This window comes from Topomyia yanbarensis, chromosome 2 (genome assembly GCF_030247195.1).
Source record: "Topomyia yanbarensis strain Yona2022 chromosome 2, ASM3024719v1, whole genome shotgun sequence".
NCBI lineage: Eukaryota > Metazoa > Arthropoda > Insecta > Diptera > Culicidae > Topomyia > Topomyia yanbarensis.
Window position 1 is genome coordinate 277028390 of NC_080671.1, and position 24081 is coordinate 277052470.

Below are 24081 nucleotides of genomic sequence, written 5' to 3' on the forward strand. Positions count from 1 at the left end.
TGTATGCTGCTAAATTTACCAACGCTTGAGTCACGTCGTAGCTTGTTGCAAAGAATGTTCATCTGCGATATGCTGTCCAGCTATATTGACTGTCCTGATATTTTTTAAGGATTAATTTGTTTATTCCTCTTCGTGTTATAAGAAACCAAACGCTTTTATGGATTCTTAGGCACCGTGCAGCATACGACTAGAATAATCTGGTAGATAGATGTTGCCGTAAATTTAACGAAACGTCCAAACTCTTTGACTATCATATTACTAAATCTAGATATAAGTCAGCGATTATAAACTTTTAACACTATAACAATGTCATTTAAACTCTGTACGGTACGAAGATCGAATATATAAATAAACAAATAAACTTTGTGGGCATAGTGAGGAAAACTCAAAAATAATGAGCAATTGCGTCACTTGCCCCGGAATTATCCCAGATGGCAGATATGATCAGAAATTTTGTAATCCATTATTTCCCAAACTCATTTAGCATTTTCAATAAGATTGAATACAATTTTATATGTTTTGTAAGTTGTAAATTTTGGTTCTTCCACACCCGGAACCATGTCAGATGGCTAATGCGACCACAGACTTTTTTGATTTCCACTTGCAATCTAGAGTTACCAATCCAACAATTTCTAAAATTATATTACTAATTCCTGTAACTTCTAATTCAATTTTATAAATGTTTAGTTGACTACTTATAAATTTTGGCTACTCGCTCAAATTCCGTCCATCCCAAATTACCAATATAGCCAAAACATCAATTTTTGGTTACTATCCTAGTAGCAATTGAAGTTTTATAGCACGCTACAAGTGCAATCTAAGTTTTATGGCTATAAAACTGTTGTTTGTTAATCCCAAAACTTGATAACTAATATTAGACACGTTTAGTTGATAATAAATTTCGCCACTTTACCCGACCAATATAACCACTCAATCAATATTATTAGTACCGACTAAATGAAACTAATATAAACATTTTGTGAACCTACAATGTTTATATAAGTTTCATTAAGTCGGTAGTATACATCGACACCTCCCCCAAGGATTCGGCAAGTCAAATTTTGCCAAAAAGTAATCCTTTGGTAACCATTATTTCGTCACTTTCCTCGTGGATTCCCGTACTATTCCGGATAGCTAATGTAGCTATAATCGTTATACGGTCACCAGTAACCAACGTTTGTATTTTTTGTAATTTACATTAGTTTCATTCTTCGTTATCTTCCCTGGAATTCCGAATGACCAACAAATCAATATTACGATACCTGTAACCAATTCCCCCAGGGTTCATCGAACTCAGCCAGTAACTTGTGTTTGTGAACCCTAAAACATGTATTAGTCTCGTTTAGTTGATGATAAATTTTGCCACTTCCTCGCAGCTTCCCGATCCATCGCGGATGTCCTATATGAAGACTTTTTTTTCAATTGGTCCAATCTACAAAAGAGAGCCTCTCTTTGTTTACTTTCTCTTCCGCGAATTACTCGGTCATCTTTCTGATTTCCCTTCAACTGTTTGCGTAATAATCTAGTAAAAACCTTGGTCTTTCGAAACATACTGATAAATGTTTGAAAAGTTTTATGGTTTTGCAGTAATAATCGAAAGAGAAAGCGAAAAAAGAGGGTTCTCATTTGCAGATTGGACCTTATGAAAAAAAGTCTTCATATGACCTGTGAATGCATGGCCGACTCTTCTTCTTCTTCTTCTTCGCTTTTGTTTGGCTTGTTTGTGAAACAAAGCCCAAATGGCACAGCATATAAAGCTATATTGCCAGTTAATTTTCGTTTATAGTCCAATGGACTTTACCTTTTGCGACTAACCGACGATAAACTCGCAGCGCCACAAAATTGGTCCACCACAGCACGAGTAATTCGCCCAATCAAGGTGAAAAAAGCGAATTATCTAGCACTCGGTGAAAACCAACATGTCGACACGTTGAAATTTTCACCGGAAGTCGATGGCCGACTCATTTCATTTCAGGATGGTGATTAATCAGGAATTCTTCAGGATGGTAAATAAAAATAACAACCGAGGGGTTCTAAGATGTAAAGTGGCTCAGTTTTCTGTTTTGGGCAATTTGTATTTTTTTTTCGAGCAGCAAAGAATCTGCCACCTTAAGTTTGCACGCAAGGCCCGTATAACGCGGCTCTGATCGAAATCGTCTTAGTGTGACTTCCGAAGGGTTATGAAGTATAATTTGATTTAATCTTCGCAATCAACGGACTTCAGAAAATATTTATTATGTTATTTACATTTACTTAAATATAATTCATTACCGGCTGAAGAGTGGGGCGGCCGTAGCATAGTTGGTAAATTGATTGCCTTATACGCAGGTCATCACCATCAGGGTTCGATTCCATACTCCGCACAGAGGGTGACAGATTTCTCCAAGGAGATTTTTCTAATCCGATAAAAGAGACGAATGACCCTAGGGTTGAAACCTCTATAATCAAAACAAAAAATTACCGTTTGAAAACCACTGTGTTCTGCTAAAGGCTGATTATACTGCTACGTCATCAATCCTCGGTTTTGCTTTGAAACACGTTCGTACGACGGCCAACATGGCAAAAGCGATTAAGCATTAAGTCGTTTTTACTTCCCATCCTAATCAAAAAAATTATGTGTTGTGTACAAGACACGACCACGATGACATTAAAAATGCAGCGAGTTTTATGAGCAATATTATCCGTGGCCAAATTAAGACCCGTTAATGCCATCAACTGTTTCAGAACTACACACAGGCATGCTATTTTTCACTAGAGATAATTGTTGAATTTTTAAATTAGAATCGATAACCTATAGTGTGATAAATTCAAGTTTTAAAAAAAATTTATTCAAATCCATGAAATGAAAACATAAATTAATGATGTTACTATGTTTTAATTGCCGCAAGGTTCTACTGTATCGATTTTGTTGGCTATTTTCGGCAAATTTGAGACTAAGAGAAACGAAAGCAATGAAATTGAAAGACGGATAGGTATTCTAGAGCGAATCAGAACTTAGAACGGAAAACTAGAACTAGGCAGGCTCATATGGGCATGATCGAAAGGAAATGTGAAGAATTTTTTGCCTTCTGCAGAGTAGGAGTTGGGCGTTCCACCCAAGTCTACCGCATGGTCTATGGTAGAACATAACTCATCATCATGTTTTACCGCCGACGCCGTTTTCCGTTCTAAGTTTATAACTGATTCGCTCTAGAATACCTATCCGTCTTTCAATTTCATTGCTTTCGTTTCTCTTAGTCTCAAATTTGCCGAAAATAGTCAACAAAATCGATACAGTAAATTAATGATGCTCACAAACAAAACCTTACATCTATCTTTAAATACCTGCTATCAAATCAAATGTTTGCAAGCACGATAGAAAAATAACTGGTCATAAATCAAAGTATTCGTAAGCGAAGAAAGTTTAACATATGTGCCTTTATATATTCGGTGGTTTTATTAACATTAACTCTGAAATGTTCTATATTTGGGGTCCTAAAAAGAACCATTTTAAGGGAATCATTCACCTTAACTGTATGTGGGGTCCTGAAAAGGACCATTGGTGGAAACCTGAAATGGACTATTTGTGAGATGCACAAACACGCGTGCTATGGAATGAAAAGTACTAAACTAACTAAGGGCTTTTGGTTTAACAAAATTAACATGCAGAATGGAACAATTAGTCAGCTGTAAAAAAAGGTTTGCCATCTCTTCCAGCCGCACGTTACTTACATCAGATAAATATTTGGAAATGAAAATAAACAACCTTTCCCGTTAGCATCTAATATGAAATACTGATAGCTTGAAACGTTACATCGGCTTTTATCACTTTCGCACTAATGATGGCAGGACTGCCTTCGAACAGAATAACAAAAAAATATTTGCGGATTCTGGTACGGCTTTCGCTAGCTGGCAGTGTTGCCACATCCTCCAATTTTCTGAAACATTGTAGAATATTGGATTATGTTTCCGAAAGACTATTTTTAATAAATCACAGGTTTTCGCCAAAGGCCTTAGTATAAAGGTACGCAAAAAGTGTGCAGATAGTGAAGCCGAAAAAAGTCTACCTATCGAGCAAAATTAGAATCCAATTTTGCTGCAGAGGTATCAGATATGGATTCCAATTGTACTCGATAGGTAGACTTTTTTTGACTTCATTCTTTGCGCAACTGTTCTCTATAGACTGTGGTTTTCGCTAATTTCAGCCTGGAAGTGTACTTTAAGTAGCTGCACATTTTTGTGTGGTTTCGGAAGGATAAATTTAAACAAATAACAGATTGATGCAAATTTCAGATTGTCAATATACGCTCAAGCAACAAATAACGAATATAAAATGCGCAATTGGATTAATGCTGTCAATGATTGGAAATATTCCAATTTGTTCTTTATTGTTTGTTATTGTTATAGCCCTTAAAAGGGTTTTTAATTTAACAATAATAACATGCAGAATAGAACAATTAGTCAGCTTCAACTGAGGTTTGCCAACACTTCCAGCCTCGCGCTATTTACATCGGATCACCCCCAGCGGTAGCAGTGATCAAATGCAGCACTCATCACAGCGCATTGTCAACATACATGATCGCTACTGCTGTTCTTTACGGCCCGACGTTCGACGGGAGAATGAAGTCGCTCTAGGAATGATATCAACGCTTTTTCTTGAAAAGGGCGGTACTAGCAGTGATACCATTCAAAGAAAATCAATATTGAATATTTCCAGACTTGGTTTTATTTCCTATTTAAGAACTATTGTGTTTTTACATCCTAGATTGCATGATTCAGAGCTCGAAACCCAAAACTTCATAAAGTATTTGAAATTATTAAATTAAAATTTATTTTTGCTATTGAAATTGACAAAATGACAGTATCGGCCTTTTGGCGATTGTTTACTTTTCCCACCTATCAGCATTGAAGTATCGCCCTTACGTTTTTGCCTTTCTCATATAGAAAGGTTATGCAATCACTCTGAAAAACGTCAACCTAATCCCGGCCCGGAGGGCCGAGTGTCATATCCCATTCGACTCAGTTCGTCGAGATCGGAAAGAGTCTGTATGTGTGTGTATATGTGTGTATGTATGTGAGTGTATGTGTGTGTATGTGTGTGTATGTATGTGCGTATGTGTCAAATAATGTCACTCATTTTTCTCAGAGATGGCTGGACCGATTTGCCCAAACTTAGTCTCAAATGAAAGGTGCAACCTTCCCATCGGCTGCTATTGAATTTTGGATCGATCGGAATTCTGGTTCCGGAATTACGGGTTTCAGAGTGCGGCCACACTGAAATTTCTCATATAAACTATAGGGAAAATTAAAAATAGAATTAATATTCGTGATGCTAAATGTGTTCAAGGTGCATGAAACGTCGAGATTTGATGCAAACTCGAAAAAAAATTTGACGACGATTCACTTTTTTGGATTTTGGCACATTTTTGCCTTTCTCATATAGAAGGGTTATGCAATCACTCTGAAAAACGTCAACCTAATCCCGGCCCGGAGGGCCGAGTGTCATATCCCATTCGACTCAGTTCGTCGAGATCGGAAAAAGTCTGTATGTGTGTATGTATGTGTGTATGTGTGTGTATGTGTGCGTATGTATGTGCGTATGTCTCAAATAATGTCACTCATTTTTCTCAGAGATGGCTGGACCGATTTGCCCAAACATAGTCTCAAATGAAAGGTGCAACCTTCCTATCGGCTGCTATTGAATTTTGGATCGATCGGAATTCTGGTTCCGGAATTACGGGTTTCAGAGTGCGGCCACGCAGAAATTTCTCATATAAACTATAGGAAAAATTAAAAATAGAATTTTTATTTTTGATGCAAAATGTGTTCAAGGTGCATGAAACGTCGAGATTTGATGCAAACTCGAAAAAAAAATTTGACGACGATTCACTTTTTTGGATTTTGGCACATTTTTGCCTTTCTCATATAGAAAGGTTATGCAATCACTCTGAAAAACGTCAACCTAATCCCGGCCTAAACCTAATTTTCGACTCGCATAAGGTTTTTGGATTTTAACAGGGGCATAGTTGATGGTTTACGGAGAGGGGTTACACCCTCCCCCCCTCTACTGTTCACTCCCCTCCTTTAAAAATCTCCTTAAATCACCCCTCAGGCCACCAGCCCATCCAGCCCTCATACCTCTCCCTTTCAACCCCATCATTTTTAAACCACCACTATATCACAAAGCATACCAATTTAAGCTGGGGAGTCGTTCGTTCATGGGACTTTCGCCCTCCTTACACACCCACCCCCGCATGACAAAATGAGTTAGCAAGCAGATAACATTGATCTAATGCTGATTGGGCTAATTGAGTATGATATTTTTTTGTTTCAAGTAATGGACATATCCACAATTATGTTGAACATAAAAAGCCTCCGTGCCATAGTTTAGAGAAATGAGAAAGGCACAATTGCACCGCTAGGTGGATTAAAACAGGTTTTTTACAATAACTACCATTGTTACTATTTACAGCTGGTATCAGCTTGATAATCCTAAAAAAATACGAAAAAAACAGTTTCGCCTCTAACCTGCTAGCAAAAAAAGTATCGCCCTGTTTGTTTGCATGGAGCGTGGAGGGTGAAACTTTAAATAAACAAACAAAAATACAGTTTCGCCCGTTGTATTTTTTGCTGTAGTTTAAGAAAGCAATATCGTAAAATCCAAATTTTTGGGTTAATTTGTTGCGTTTCAAAGCCCTCATTCGCGTGTATGAATAAAGTCTTATAGTCGATGATGACGTCATTCATAGAAGCGTAGTGTGCTGGGTGTTCAAATCTGTCGTACGAGACACTATAGGGACGATGTTACTTGTCTGGCAAAAGAGCAACAACTGATTCAAACATGCACGCGGCACATTTATTTATAACTTTTCGTATTCGTTTGAATCACTAACCTGCTCCCTATTGACGGCTCTGAAGGGGATAGATTGACTGAAGTATGGGAGTTTTCACGTTTTCGAGATCTTGTAATTTTTGCTTGTTTTTCAATAGTGTGCTATTGAAATACAAAAACACTAAAGCAATAAAACTTAATTTCAGTTAATTCCGAATTGTTTGGTGATAACCAGACGGAAATCCGTTCATAAACAACAAAGCTATTAGCGTTCAAAATAGTGACGCAAAAACGTGACATCGTTTGATTTTAGATTTTCGAATGATATCCTGCCCCAGATAGTGCAGTAAGACATTTTCAATGTCAAAATATCCCACGTCTCATTGCACCGCCGCCACCGCCGATACGCTGCTGCCGCCGATCAAAATCGCACCAACGCCGCCGATAGCGATATTTTTCATCGGCGGACACCTCTTGTTAGGATTTGTGCCCTTTACATACAAAGAGTGGTTTCACCCTTAGGGAGGAATATTGCATAGTGTTTTCGTCTTGGTTTTCTAGGCCAAGACAAGTTTCGGCTTCGCTGAGTCTCATCGGCTTAAACAGAACTTCTGCTCGGACGGGATGTCACGTTTAACCAGTCGTTCGATTCTAACACAAAGTGTGTTTCCGTTTTAGGAATTTAGCGTCAAGCCGGCGCTAAACTATTTAGACAAAAGGTTAGTGTCTGTTTCTGATGAGACGAAGTCGAAACGTACCAATGACTTTTTTTAGTTCTATTGCCACTGTGTAGGTTTCTTCATATTAGCAAAGTTAATAATACATCTATTATGTTTTACCTTTTACCACTTTTTGACCTATCCATTGTCAAACGAATTTTTCTTTTACACGTTTGTTAAAGATGTGATATCTTTAACAAACGTGTTAAAGAAACCGCCGATAAACAGTGTATTAGTATGGAGCAAATTGCTCGTAAAAATGAAATGATGTGTCAATAAAAATGATATTACATTAAAATGATATGCAACAAAAACTGTCTTCTCGCCTGTATCGTTCTCAGACAAATTGAAATATTTGTTTGAGTAGCACGCTTGAATGTTGTGCCTGGTGTTTATACTAAGAGTGCAGAGTGCACAGTGTGCACTGATCTAATACAAATCTGTGGTAATGGATTGTGACGAGCCCCGCGTTACATTCCTGAAAGTGTTGTCATTTATCCCGCTTGATGCGCTTTGTGTCATCTTAGTGTTGTCTAATGAGAAAATCTTCCAATCTATGTATATAAAAGTCAATGTTTGTATGTATATGATTTATGGACTCCCAAACGACTTAATCGATTGCCGTTATAATTTATACATAGTAGGCATTACAGACACTTTATATAACAAACTTGCGGAGAGAAAAACAGTAAAAATAGCAACCATGAATGTAAACTAGCATCACGGAAGCTCCCATAAGCTTTGCATCGGCTTCCTCTTGCACTTCCCCTCTCAAAACACTCATGCTCGTTTGGCTGCACTGTTTGACAATCCATTTGGCTGCAATTTTTGACACTTCGCTAGTCTGTGTATAAAGTGTCTGTAGTAGGCATTTGTTCTGGAGCGTGTTTATGTACTATTGGTTGAAGACTATTTGTCCGCCAGTTGGCGCTTCGGAACAAATTGTTTTTTCCTCCTATTTCGTTGTTTTTTCCTTCCTATTTAGTCGCAGCAACGGGTCGCGATGGGTATTAGCTAGTTAAGCATAAAAAGCCATCCTTCTACATCCTTGATACCACTCCTGAAAGTTGAAAACTGTCGTTACTGAAAATACTGCTGTTGTTTCTGATGTCGCTGCTGTTGTGACTGCTGATGTTGCTGTTGTTGGGGTGCGCGACGTTTGGCATAAATACGTTAGGCATAAATACGTTAGGCATACATATGTTAGGCATAATGGACGTTAGGCATAATGGACGATTGGCATAATATACGTTAGGCATAATGGACGATTGGCATAATATACGTTGGGCATAATGGACGATAGGCATAATTCACAAAAGTATAAAAATAATCGCAAGGCTTTCGTTATTATTGAGATTTCAACCTTACGCTTGTTTTTTTTTGGGTTAGAAAAAAGAGAGTCTAAAAATGAAAAATAACATGCGAGTTTTTTTCTATTTTTGCCGTGGACGAAATGAAGATAGTATCTCTTCATTTATGTGAACAGTTTTGGTACAAGCAAGCCTTTTAGATGCAATTGAATCCAAATATTTAAAAAAAGCAAAATGATAAACAAACATTAAGTTTTGGAACCAATGGAAACTTGCAGTGTTATGTACAACATCAGCATTTGAATACGGATTTTATGCTTGTGACGATAGGGGAGAGTGAGGACACTTGATCCTTGAGGATATTTGATTCCCTGGTCATATCTCCTAATCTATACGCATAAAGTTATCACAATATAAAAAGAAAATGAAGTATTTGGTCGTTTATGATGTTTATAAAACAAATCTGATGTATTACATTTGGTTTGGCAAAATTGCATAATATGTTAGAAAATATGTGTTTAAATCCATCTCGAAGATCTTTTCACAATTTTTTTGAACGGTCGCATGATCTATTTTATGAATATTTTCAAGTACGATTACTTTCTAAGGGCTTTTGACTAGAAAAACACGTTTTTCGAATAAAAAGTTTCACTACCCACACAAAAACATTATTTTTTTTCACCTCATACAACAGGTATCTTTGATCCCCGTAACATTGGGTATTCTTGATCCCTATCATTATTTCTCGCAAACTCAAACTCTCAAACTTTTATAACATACCTGGCACTATTAATTGATATAAAATGTTTTTACATGAACAAATGATGGTATACGTTATTGAAGGTTGAAAAAGCCAGTTAAACAGCATTGATTTAACGCAATATTTGTCTCGACTTTCTGCTGTTGTTAAAGTTTGTCGTGCATCTAAAGAGGTAGTCTTAATAATTAATTTGTCAGGATAAGTGTTTAGCTGAACTTTCGTATCTATAGGCCATAGCGTGCTTTGTTTCTTTAGCCCTAGTAGGCGGGGTATCAAGTTACCACACGATTTCACATAAACCTCATTTTGACATGATTTTTAAAACTATTCCTATTACTGACAGGACATAGTATTCGGATTTACACATTATTCATAGCTCTTACAACTACACTACAAGATGGCAAATTTTGTAATTGAAATTTTTATTTCATTAAAAAGTTATGAGAAAAAAACAAAAGTGGGATCAAGCGTACCCACTCTCCCCTACCTTTTTCGTTTCAGTAACTCGTCACAGTACACGAAAAAACCCTCTGTCATACTAGACAGTTTCCTTAGTTCTCTTCTTGATGGCCTCGAGAATATAATCATTAAACTTAATAATACGAGAGATAATCAAGCAGTAGCAATAATAAAGTGCATCATTCTTTCATTCATGAGTTGTTCTTCAAAGTTGTATATTTTCTTCTTGGAGAATTACACCATGAATGCATGTAGGATCTAATCTAAGTTAAACAATTCATTCCCAACTTGTTTCTAGTGTAGAGTTTAACTGTATCGATTTTGCTGGCTATTTTCGGCAAATTTGAGACTAAGAGAAACGAAAGTAATGCAATTGAAAGAGGGATAGACATTCTAGAGCGAATCAGTTATAAACTTAGAACGGAGAACTAGGACTAGGCAGGCTCATATGGACATGATCGAAAGGAAATCTGAAGAATTCTTTGCCTTCTGCTAGGTAGGAGTTGGGCGTTGCACACAAGTCTACCGCATGGTCTATGGTAGAACATAACTCATCATCATGATGATACATAGAACATAACTCATCATCATGATGATGAGTTATGTTCTACCATAGACCATGCGGTAGACTTGGGTGCAACGTCCAACTACTACTTAGCAGAAGGCAAAGAATTCTTCACATTTCCTTTCGATCATGTCCATATGAGCCTGCCTAGTCCTAGTTTTCCGTCTTTCAATTTCATTGATTTTGTTTCTCTTAGTCTCAAACAGGGGTTCCAACAGTACAGCCTTACGACAGTATTTCAGAGGCTGTCGTCTTCTTTTCGCTTCGACAGTTTGATGACCGAACCAAGCACGACAGCTCTCAGTAAAACTGTTATGCGACTTGCAACGTTGCCGTCTTGTACCGCACACGACAGTTTGCGCATACGTCTACAATTATAGTTAATGTGCGATGACAGCCTCAGTTGGTTTTGCGTAACATTTCTATCGTTCTTGGTGGTAGAACCGACACGTCGATGCAATCAAAGAACGTTTTTTTCTGTGAAAGTCGTGCTCTGTACATTAGTTTAGCCCAGTACGGTGCGGAATATAGAACGATTTAGAATGAATGCTGCATGCAAGGTTTTCGTGTTTTTTCATTCATTTCCCAGACGGGATCACAACCAGCGGCTTTATTTGATTTGATTTCAAACAGTTAGCGAATTTTAAACGTCGTTCGAAATTAAAAACCTGAGCAAATATTTTTAGTCGTTGTGGTAGACTGTTATGTTGCGGGGAGAATCATTTGAGTGAAGCTGGATAGTAATTATTCAGTAATGGTGATGTGGGTCGAATTGGCATATCGGGGCAGAAAGCAATCGTTTAGAAGTACGTATTGCGGAAAGTTAGACGGTTTCAGAAAACGGATTTTTGATATGCCGTGTTGATGAAAATGCAGATTCCACCTAATCACGAATCACAGCATGAACATAGGTCATGAGTTATGAGGTTTTTTTATTTCATCGGAAAGCTAAAAAATTGCGTTGCTACAATAGAGAAATACATAATATAGTTAAATTTAATTTTAAGAGGGGCGCGCCGCCGATTTCAGGCTCCTGAAATATTTTCGTGATTTGTTGGTTATGCTAATTTGTTTGAGGTGATCAACAAGCTGATGATTTTATTTGTTTTATTATGCCACTCAATAGCAAACGTGTTTGTCGAGATTGTCCTAACATTTTGTACTTTTCAAGGTACAGGCACACCTCGAAATAGGAGACGTTGGGGAGTTGTGAACCATTGGGAGTTGTGAGCAGCGCTAAGCCATAAATAATTAAAATGGGGTAACTACTAAATATTTCTACTGTCATGACCTCATTTTCTTATTAGCAATTTTATCCGAAAAACAGGATTATACCACAATTTTAATCGTCCCGTGCCGCAACCGCGAATTCAGGAGGTTTAGCGTGATACAATAGTCACCTATCCATTGCGAATCAGATCACATTTCTAACTAATAATTAGTTTAGAATTATCTTAAAATTTAACTTCTAAAGGCCCTTTAAAAATAAGAAAAAATGCCTTTAACATTGTTTTGTTTGGCGTACGTACTACAGAATAATAAAAATAAATTTCAATCACTTTTTATGTTTAATATGGAATGTATTATTATTGTTAGTGGTAAAATGCTCTAATACAGCACTTGTTTTTAAAAAATGATGGCTTTCATCATCAAGAATAGTTGAAAATGGTTTGTAAAAATATTTCTTCGGTCCCGTATTTATAAACATTTAAATAAAAATATATTTTCATGTTTTAAATTTTTATATCTTTAAATTTTAAAGTTCCAAAATTATTAAATCCTTGACTTCCAAAGTTTCTTAATCTTCAATATTTTAATTTTTTTCCTTTTACATTTACAAAATATTAAAAATTTCAAATCTTTAATTCTTTAAATTTTTAAATCTTTGAATTTTTAAATTTTTGAATCTTTAAATTTCTAAATTTTTGAATTCTTTAATTTTTAAATTCTTAGATTTATCAATTTTTCATTTTCTCATACATTAATCATATGATTTTTTAATTCCGAAATCCTATTTTTTGAAATGTCAGCTTAAATTTTTTAATTTTCAATTTTGTATGTCATATTTAATGTTCAGTAAATTTTTTATGTCATATTTAATGTTCAGTAAATTTTTTATGTCATATTTAACGTACAGTAACTATTAGGGGTCGGCCAATTCAGACCTAGTAAGGGTTTATGAGCTATAGAACTACAACCGATTCACAAATAAATATTTTTTCCCGAAAGCCTGATCAATTGCTCACATTTTTTCTAAGGTAACTTTTTCCGATATCGTACCGTATTCTGTATTAAGGGTTCTACGCAAAAGTACATGAAAAGTCCGAATTACCCCAACTCTGTTCCAATTATGACCACCCATGTCTTATCGATTTTTGCAATGGAAATAAATGCCTATGTTGACCTAAGTTCCTATTTAATTTTCATTAAGTTTCAAATGGTGAATTGACAAGTTCTCTTTGATATAAAAAATTTTGTGGCAAATATTCCATAAAAAGTAAGAGTTGGGCCAAATTACCTAACAATAGATTATGAGCTATAAACGTAGAAATCTGTGAATCGATTTGCGAAAACTTATCTTTTCCTGAAAGCTCGACCTCTCAAACGGTTTTTCGCGATCGCGTATCATATCGTATATATGGTAAAGGGCCCGAATTGAATCAACCCATATTCACACACAGATTAAACGAAAACAGTTGATAGTCTCGCCTCAAATAAGATATTAAATAAAAGATATTTGACGGCAGGTCCAAAATCACGATAATGCACTTAATTTAATTAATTGTTGTTGCCAACAATAATCTTGTTTTCTGGTTGACACATTTATCAAAAAAGCGCACGCTCACGAAAACTGAGAACCGCAAAATTTTGTGAGAAAATTACTGTATGAAAATTATATACATACGCTTTTCACAGTATTACCATAGCTGAAAAATACCTGGGATCCGAATCATGAAAATTATATACATACGCTTTTCACAGTATTACCATAGCTGAAAAATACCTGGGATCCGAATTGGCCCACTCCCCTCTGATTAAAAAAAATCGATTTCTTGATTTTTAAAATTGGCAACATTTTAATATGATGATTTTGCAACTTTGAAGTCTTCAATTTTGCAATTTTCAAATATTTCGATTTTTAATTCCGAATTTTTTAATTTTGATCAAGATTTTTGAAAACTTTGATTAATATTTTTTAATGGTTCAGTTTTTTTTACAATATACAGATTGCATACGTCACAGTAATCGGTGAGAACTAAACAAGTGAAATGCTAAAAATACTTAAATTAAGTTGATCCGGGCAGCGAATTGCACTAGTGTTGCACTTTCTGGCAGAAGTGGGAATGAACACGTCTAGTGGCCGGCTCTTTCGCTAGAAAATGCAATTTACTGCTCCGGGGTTGTTCATTAAAAAACGGCATTAGAAAACTATTTATTTAATCAATCAATCCATCATGCTATAAATCAATTTCCCAAGACAGCGTAATGAAAACTGACGACTGATGTTAAATGACATCCAATGAAAATCGTGCCAGAATTCTCTCCTGGGCAAAATTATCTACGTTTGAAAACTGCGTTTTATTATGCCTAAAGCACGTCCAAATTAATGCGCATGATTAGCATAACAGTATAACAGTTATGCTGAAAAGTACACTTTACACGTTCGTTCGCTTAAACATGCGTTGATCCTTAAGCGGACCTTACACGAGACAGAAATATTGTCAATAAATATATTGATAAGACTGCTTCAATCCATCAATCTCATTTAAATTCTACAGAATCAATCTATGATTTACTGTCAATATTTCTACTCGTGCAGGGTCCGCTTTAGCGCAAATTGTTGCCGCTGCGTCGATTCAATCATATGACAGCCCTAGACGACAGTTTCACTAGTTTGGACGAAGAATGTTATCCCTCTCAGAAGGTTGTCACCGCGACAGTTTATGCGAAACAGCAGACACAAAAAATGGTAAACCGACAGCCCATTCGGCTCGCTACGTTTAGCGTAGAATATTGTCAACAAAACGAGCGCGGTACAGACTGTCCCCAAACAGCACTTTTCCTCACAAGATTGCACTGTTGCCATTACAGTTCGGCTTGACGAGCGAACGTGCTGTAGCAAGAGAGCGTCGAGCACACATAGAGACATCCGATTCTGTAGCACAGCGACAGTAGTAAAAAGGCAGTCATATTGGTAAACCTGGTCTCAAATTTGCCGAAAATAGTCAACAAAATCGATATAGTAGAACTTTGCGGCAATTAAAACATAGTAACAGATAGAGTTTAAGAAACACGAAAAACCCGTTTTAATAGGTGCTTCTTTTGCAGTGCTGGAAGCTGCAATATTTACCTTCCGATGTACAATACAATTATCCTAGAAAATTATAATACCAATACCGAAGGTGAAGTCTCCAAAAAAGATGGACGATTATCGCCGTATATGCTTAAGTTGCACTGGATATAAAGTTTATGCGGCTTGGATCTTAAGCAGGTTGCAGAGTACGATTCCTCCTTTAGGATATCATCAGGCAGCATTCTTGCCTGAACGATCAACGATTGATCACCTGCACGTCTATTTGATGGAAAAATAATAAGTTTCTATACTAAAAGTCAATAAGTCTGATGTTCCTGAATTTCTAGCAACAAATCTATTTCTATTTTGTTCCTGAGAATGTTCAACAAATATTTTTCAATAAAAATTGATTAAAGAATAATAGAGAAAATGATTAAATTTAATATGAATGACAAAACGCCCTAAAACCCCAACTGACAAATATCGCAAAAGTACCGTTCGATTTCTAAGATTTTCTTAAAAAGTTAAAAAATATATGTTTTGCAGCATAGAGCAGAATGATTATTAAGATTAGGGAATTTTTGGGACAAAATCCAAACTCCAGTTTTCCTTATTATTTGGAAACGAAGATACATTCAGTGATACGCTATGATTTTTATCTCTTTAAAAAAAGGTTTAAATTGTAATGTTTCGAGTGCTACTTCAAAAGTTATAGCATTTAATACATTTTTGCCTCTCTCACATAGAAAGGTTATGCAATCGGTTGGAATTTCGACTTCTTAACCGAGGTCCGCAGGGCTGTGTTTCTTGTACCATTCGACTCAGTTCGTCGAGATCGAAAAATGTCTGTTTGTGTGTGTCTATGTGTGTATGTTTGTATGTAAGTGAGTGTCAAACCCACCCCCCGATTTGCACAGTTCTAACTTAGTCTCAAATTAAACAACAGACAAACAGACGTAACACGACGTAGAATTTTAATGCTAACAGAAAAAACGGTCGATTTAAATTATGAAAAATGCGCCAATAATATTATGTATGCAAGGAAAAGATTGTCGAAGACGAACGAAATTGATACGTTTTAGCAGATTTCAATAATAATGAGAAATAATGAAGATATATCAAAATTACATTTATCAACGCTAACTGAAAATATCTCTGGTAACACTGCTCCAGCGGATTTCTATCAGGATAATAACGACAACTTCAGTTCTAGTAACAATTATTATAACTTTTAGCGCTTAAATGAAAAGAAATAGTCCCAGTTACTAGTCTTACTTATTTTTGTAAGTAAATTCTGCCTAAATCAAAAATTATAGCTTTTTAACAACGTTATGTTTATAAACAGCATGCGCATGAAAGGGTTATTGTGCGTTATTAATACCCTAATACGAATGAGACTGATTTTAAACAAAAGTGTTTAGCCTATTTTAGACTGATGCAATTTGTCGGTTGTTCGACGAGAAGATAGCGCAAGCTGAGTTTCCGCATGCCAAGCAATCGCTCTCCATCTTTTATATGAGTGAAGATTTCTTCAAGTATATACAAAAGAATAAAATGCTGATTGAATTTGATCAGCCTCCAAAGTAATTCTACAACATCAAACAACGTCTAACATTTGTGCTCTTACCACCTAAGGCCGTCAACGCTAAAATGACTTCCTAACGTCTTTATGCCTAATTTCCATTATGCCTAAAGAACGTATGCCAAACGTCCGTATGCCTAACGTATTTATGCCCAATGGGGTACACCCCTGTTGTTGCTGATGATGCTGCTGATGTGACTGCTGATGTTGCTGCTTCTGGTCGTTGTGTACATATTAGGTTCTTTACTGACACAGTTAACCTCACTTTTCTTGACAGTTCGCTTGTACTGTTTACAAGGACATAAAAAGGGTTTCAGAATTAAGCTCGACGAGCCTCTCGAAGTTTTCAATCACCAACGGGTTCGACATTCTGAAATGTCGCATTGGATGAGTAATCGATATGAGAGTTCCCAAAATCGATTTTTTAGCGGAAGAACGCCCGCCAGCACTTCGAGACTCATCGTATGGGTAGAGTGCATGCAACCCAAGGCAATGCGCAAGCAACGATACTGGATTCTCTCCAGTTTGATGAAGTGTATCTTCGCAGCGGAGCGGAAACAGAAACACCCGTACTCCATCACCGACAATATCGTTGTTTCGTATAACCTGATCAGGTCTCCTGGGTGGGCACCCCACCATGTTCCAGTTATTGTCCGGAGAAAATTGATCCTTTGTTGGCATTTCTGTTTCAGGTACCTAATGTGACATCCCCAGGTACCTTTAGAGTCGAACAAGACCCCGAGATATTTAAATGTGAAGACCTGATTGATCGTTACACCCATTAATAGAAGCTGGAATTGCGCCGGCTTACGCTTCCTAGAAAAAAATACAACTAACTCAGTTTTCTCCGTGGAGAACTCGATACTCAGCTGAAGAACCCAAGCAGACAAATTGTCCAAGGTATCTTGTAATGGTCCTTGCAAGTCGGCAGCTTTGGGACCTGTAATAGAGACCACACCGTCATCTGCAAGTTGCCTTAGCGTGCAGGAATTGACAAGACATTCGTCAATGTCATTCACGTAAAAATTGTAGAAAAGAGGGCTTAGACATGAGCCCTGGGGAAGGCCCATGTAGCAAAATCGTGATGTGGATAAATCACCATGCGAGAAATGCATTTGTTTTTCAGACAACAGGTTTAGCAAAAAGTTATTTAAAATTGGTGAAAGACCATGCTGGTGCAACTTCTCATAAAGAATTTTGATAGAAACTGAATCGAAAGCCCCCGTAATATCCAAGAATACTGATGCCATCTGCTCTTTGTTAGCATATGCCATTTGAATTTATGTTGAGAGCAACGCAAGGCAATCGTTCGTCCTTTTGCCTTTGCGGAAGCCAAATAGTGTATCTGACAGTAAGCCATTTGCTTCGACCCAATTGTCGAGGCGAAACAAGATCATTTTCTCGAACAACTTCCGGATACAGGATATCATTGCAATCGGTCGATACGAGTTGTGGTCGGAGGCTGGTTTTCCTGGTTTTTGGATAGCGATGACACTCACTTGTCTCCAATCACGTGGGGGCAATGTTACCCTCAAGAAACTTATTAAATAAATTCAACAAGCGTCTGGTAGATTCTTCAACAAGGTGAATTTGATTCTGTCTGGCCCTGGAGCTTTATTGTTACATGATAAGAGAGCAAGTGAGAACTCCACCATCAAAAACGGTGTTTTGTTCGCGGTATTGTAAGACGACGCGGCGCTGTAGATTTTCTGTGACGTGGCGGTATCCGGACAAACCTTCTTAACGAAATCGAATATTCAACGGTTTGAATATTCCACGCTCTCGTTAGTACTGTTTCGGTTTCGCATACGTCGGGCCGTGCCCCAAAGAGTGCTCATCGATGTTTCTCTTGTTAACTCGTCGACAAACCGACGCCAGTAACTGCGTTTCTTGGCTTTCATTAAATTTTTCATTCGCTTTTCTAATATCGCGTACAGTCGATAGCTAGCGACTAACCCATCGTTCCGGAAGGCTTTATACGCGGCAGCCTTCTCCGCGTACTCTTCTAAGCACTCTTTATCCCACCACGGGTTAAGAGAATGATTTTGGGTGTTCCCGTCAGGTACTTGTTTCGTCTGAGTTTGAATCGCGATATCAAGAATCGAGTTAGACAAAAACTTATACGCTTCCTCCGGGGGGAGTACTTGCGTTAAAACGATAGTTTTGGATATCTCAGCAGCGTAGCTCTTCCAATCAATGTTTCGTGTGAGGTCGAAGGTTTTCAACCACGTAAGAGAGTCTTCGATATCCCATAATGGCCCTAGGAGGAATGTAAATAGAAGCAATGCAAAGATCTTTGCCTTTGATTGTTGTTTGACAAGCGACAACTTCAATGCCTGGCGTCGAAGGGAGATTGATTCGATTGAAGGAGTAGCACTTTTTCATCCTTAAAAGTACCCCTCCATATGAGTCTTCTCGATCCAAGAGGATAATGTTAAAATCGTGGAAGTTGAGGTTTATATTAGAAGTAAGCCATGTTTCACATAGGGAAAAGGCATTACAATTACTGTAATCTAGCAAGTGTTTTAATGAATCAATTTTGGGGATAATACTTCTGCAGTTCCACTGTAAAACAGTGATCAGATCCGTGATTCCGTTTAATAAGTTAGCCATCGAAGGATACGATCGCTGCAAGGAGGGGCCATTGTTCAGTCAACTGTTTTAAAAATGTTCTTACTGTTGATAAAATAGCAACCAGCAAGCTTTTCAGAGGATCGGTAATGTTGAAAGCTGTGAATATTCAGTCCACAGTGTCAGAGAATTTAAAGAATCCCGTTTTAGGTTGAGTTTCTGACTGTAAAATGGGAGCACTTGGGATTTTTGGTGCCCCGGGGAGTGCTGGGAACTCCTGGTTGTATCTCAATTTCCCAAACCAGGAGGATCTTATCTTCGGATTTGTGGCAGTACTTCCAGTTGATGAATTATTTTTATTCTGTACCCTTGTTTGGGATAACCTAGGACCCTTACGAGGAAGCTCAGGTGAGTTTTGATTAGGTATTTTCCTAGAGTTTCCAAGCAGAGCCAAAGAATGCCCCTCGCAAGGGTCGTTAGAGGCATTATCGTCAGTTGGCAAGAGAGCGAATGGGTTTCCGGAGATAGGTGGAACAGCTCTTTTAAGCATTTCTGCGTAAGAGCGTCTGGAGCGATCTTTGGCGGATCGCTTCAGTTTATCCGCGCGAAGTTTGCACGTTGGGCATGTCAAAAGTTCATGCGGATTCTCCCCACAGTAAACACACTTCTCAGCGGGCCTACTGCAAGTATCATCCGCATGGCGTTCCCCACATTTACAGCACCGTTGCTTATTGCTAAAGTAGGTGGCCGTGTGACCTACCTGCTTGCAATTGGAATAATTCACGACCCGCGGTACAAACAGACGCACAGGTAGACGAGCTCCTCCCACAACAACGTAGCTCAAAAGTGCAGATCCGGCGAAGGTTACGCGAAACGAGTCTGATGTATAGTAATTCCCATCTTCGATGGACTTTGAGTGCAATTGCTTGCGCTCCAAAATCTTAACTGATTGAAGGTTAGTGTCCTTAAAGCGGCCAACCCCTTCATTCATCAGATCATCGACAGTTACTAACGATACCATTGGCCTGTTTCAAGTCAGTAACGACTACGCGCAGTTTATCTGACTGAGCCTTTTTAATCTCGGTTACGGCCGAGTAACGTTTTGTCAGCTCCCGTGCAACAGTTATGCTGTTTAACGGTTTATTTTTGGGCCGAAAATATACCACCCAAAGACCTGCGGATCCATCCTGGAGACACAACAAGTCGTCGTCAAGTTCGCACGCGTTTATCGTTCGATCCAGGTGCCGCGCGCGATATTTCGTTTAGTTTTTTATTAATTCAGCTTTTCGTGTGTGTACATTATTCCTAATGAGTTGCGAAATCTGCACTTTCGACACTTCCACCGATACAGTTATGTGGACGTGTATAGGTTGCCCAAGAAAATTCCACGCCGCTTGCATTGGAGTGACTGTTCCGAGGGGATCACTGCGGAAGAAGGACAAGAGGGTGGACATCAACTCGTATCTATTACCGTGCTGTGAATCATTTCAAGAATTGATGCAGGTCAAGATTGAGTTCAAAGGGATTATTGAACAACAACAACTCCTGGAATCACAACTGCAAGCCAATACGGAAGTAATGCACCGGCTCGCGTTTCAACTGGAGAAACCTAAAATAGTTCACGAAGCGATCGATGGCCTACAAATTTTGCTTACAACAATAAAACAGGAATTGATAGCAATAAACAAAAACAGCAGTTGACTGGAAGTGTTGTTGCCATTAAAGATCACATTACCTCGCTATTCGATACAGCAATGACGACAACGAAAAATAATGTCTATAGCACGCTGAAAATGGTAATGTCAGAGCTATCAGCTGAACTGCGCACCATGAATGATGAAATAAGCCAGCTTAATCAACTGTCTCTGGACACAGCGGCTAGTATTACTATGACGTCAAACCTGACGCTAGGGATTGATATTCTTGATGAGCTTAAGTCTCGATGAACTTAAGGCGCTTTCATCAAACATAACCGCAAGTCAAAACGCTACATCATCGCTTGATTCATGCCCCAGTTTGGAAGCCAAATTAAATAACGACAAAAATATCGATCACTCAGGTTGGCGCTTTGTGAATACAAAAACAGGCCGAAAAAGCTAGAAGACGTAAAAAAAGATCGAGGCGAAATAATAATAATAACGTTAATGAAAAAAAACAAAAGCACTACAAATTTTCTTCGACATGATCAAGAGCAACTCGCAGCGGCGCGCCACTCACGACAGCCAGTTAATAGTAACCATTCGAGTAATACCAATCGCAGAATCACATTTAGGGCCGGCAGCACCCACTATAACAAAAACCATAAGAGTAGTCACTACAACAATAGCTTCCTGCCACCGGATAGAGTGCTTCTTGCGGCTGCAAAGGATCATTTCTCAGGACCCCCCACGAACTATAGGCCAACAATTCAGTTTCAAAGAAAACCGACATTGAATCCCTATCCAGTGGATGATTTACCACGGTCGACGCTGCAAATGCACCCAACATCGGAGCGCTCGTCAATAGTTTTGTGTAAGGCGTGCCAATCTCAACATTCGTGTTTTCGACGACATTTACGCATCCCCTAGAAGAAGGAAAGGAGGACACCGCAGTTTGCCAAAATTCGACGCCATTTGAACGACAACAAAAAGAGGTAATCTCGACTCCTCAAGTAGAGTCGTCAGTAGAAATTTCAATTTACTGTTAAAATTTTAATAGAATGAAAAGTGCATCGAAAATGAATAAAATTCAAAAGAAAATTTTAAGTAGCTCCTATACAATTATTTTGGCTACAGAAACTAGTTGGGACGAAAGTGTTAGAAGTGAAGAAGTTTTCGGAAACAGCTGCAATGTGTTTAGAGCTGACCGAGACATTCATATGTCTAAAAAGAAGTCAGGAGGGGGAGTTTTAATAGCAATTACATCAAAATTTAACGCAGAAATCATTACTACAAGAAAATTTAAAGAATTTGAGCATGTGTGTGTTAAAACTCATCTGGCAGGTGAAACACATATATTTGCCTCTGTGTACCCCAGTAACAATTGTGGTTTTATGGTAGTTTTATAGCCACTGATAAAACTTAAATTGCACTTGTAGCGTGCTATAAAACTTTAATTGTTACTTTGGTACTTCCCCCCAAATAATGCCCGCAAAGATACATTTGAAAAGTTTTTTCTTATTGCCGAAGAGATTATAACCAGGCTCCCCCCAGAGGTAAAAGTTCATATTTATGGTGACTTCAATTAACGAAGCATTGACTTCTTGCCAGACACTGAAAATGAAAGCATCCTACTTCCAGTCGTTGGGGATAACGAAACTCTGCAGGCCATATTTGACAAAACTGCAAGTTTAAGACTTAACCAAATTAATCATGTTAGAAATCAGCAAAACTGTTATTTGGATTTATTATTCACAAACATTCTTGGAGACTTCTGTGTCACCGAACCATTAACTCCACTATGGAAAAATGAAGCGTTTCATACAGAAATTGAGTTTTCTGTATTTGTACATGATAACAAAAGACCCAATGACTGCGAGTACGAAGAGGCCTTTCAATTTCAATTGGAAAAATATTGACAACATAAAACAAAGACTAAGCAGTATAGATTGGCAAACGTTGTTTAGAAATGAAGCGAGTATCGAAAATTCAGTAGACGTCTTTTACACAAAATTGTTTGATATAATAGTTGAACAAGTACCACTGAAAAAAATTAGGCGACAAGGCAACACAAAATATCCAGTTTGGTATAACGAGCAAATTAAAAATTTAAAAATTCGTGAACAAAAGTCCCACAAAAAGTATAAAAAAATCAGAAATGAAAGGAGCTTATTTAACTATTTGGACATTTGAGATCAACTAAACCTATCCATTAATATAGCATTTGAAGAGTATAACTCAAAAACCGAACTTTAAATAAAATCTTGCCCAAAAAATTTCTTTAATTATGTTAAAAATAATTTAAAATCGGAAAACTTCCCTTCAAAAATGAAACTTAACGAAAATGTCGGTGTCAACTCGGAACAAATCTGCAATCTTTTCGCAACCTTCTTTCAAGACATCTATACCACATTTTCTGAAGTAGATCGTGATCGCGAATATTTTCTTTTCTTCCCAAAATTTACCACAGACATCGGCGTCAATCATGTCAGTGTGCAAGATATAATGGAGGCTCTAAACAAACTAGATGCATCCAAAGCTTCTGGACATGACGAGATTCCACCCGTATTTATGAAGAACTTAGCGTTGAAACTCACAGCTCCTCTGTTTTGGCTTTTTAACATGTCGCTTGAATCTGGCATTTTCCCCAATTTATGGAAAAGCTCGTACCTGGTACCCATTTTAAAAAGTGGCAAAAAATCTGACATATGTAACTACCGTGGAATTGCCATTATGTCATGTATGCCTAAACTCTTTGCAGCAATCGTTAACGAAAAACTATTCAATCAAATCAAAAACAGAATTATTAACATGCAGTATGGGTTCTTCAAAGGACTAATTCAACTAATACAAATTTACTAGAATTCGTCAACTATTGCAATGTAGAATGGAAACTACATTGAAGCTCTTTACACAGACTTTAGCAAGGCATTTGATCGTATCAACATACCCTTGCTATTATTCAAACTGAAAAAATTAGGAATTGAACCAGGTCTTCTCAAATGGCTAACTAACTAACCGTCAACAAATAGTTAGGTTTAAAGGGAAGAAATCGAATCCCATTCAAGTCACATCAGGAGTTCCTCAAAGCTCCCATCTAGGCCCTCTTTTGTTCATTTTATTCGTAAACGACATATCATTCATTCTCAAAAACATAAAAGTTCTTATCTATGCCGACGACATGAAGCTCTTTTTAGAAATTAGGAACGAACAAGACATAAAGATATTACAGGAAGAAATACATATGTTTTACCTCTGGTGTAACAAAAGCCTTCTGCAACTAAACGTAAAAAAATGTAATGCAATAACTTTTAGTAGGAAACGAAATACACCTGACATTTCAATCACTCTAGGATATCAAGTGGTACAAAAG

At 37.6% G+C, this 24081-nt stretch overlaps 1 protein-coding gene across 4 annotated transcripts in view; it reads left to right on the top strand.

Moving 5' to 3' along the window:
- The window catches only part of LOC131683179 (uncharacterized), a 933050-nt gene that overhangs the window by 706712 nt on the left and 202257 nt on the right, over window positions 1-24081 (top strand). Inside the window, exon 9 of one of the 4 annotated variants that reach the window (XM_058965021.1) lies at window positions 14954-15266. The exons of the other annotated variants lie outside the window; for them this stretch is intronic. Within the exon in view, the coding sequence (XP_058821004.1) occupies window positions 14954-15003 (50 nt within the window). The 3' untranslated portion in view covers window positions 15004-15266. Of the gene's footprint in view, window positions 1-14953; window positions 15267-24081 lie in introns of those variants that run through there. 4 annotated transcript variants of the gene reach the window in all.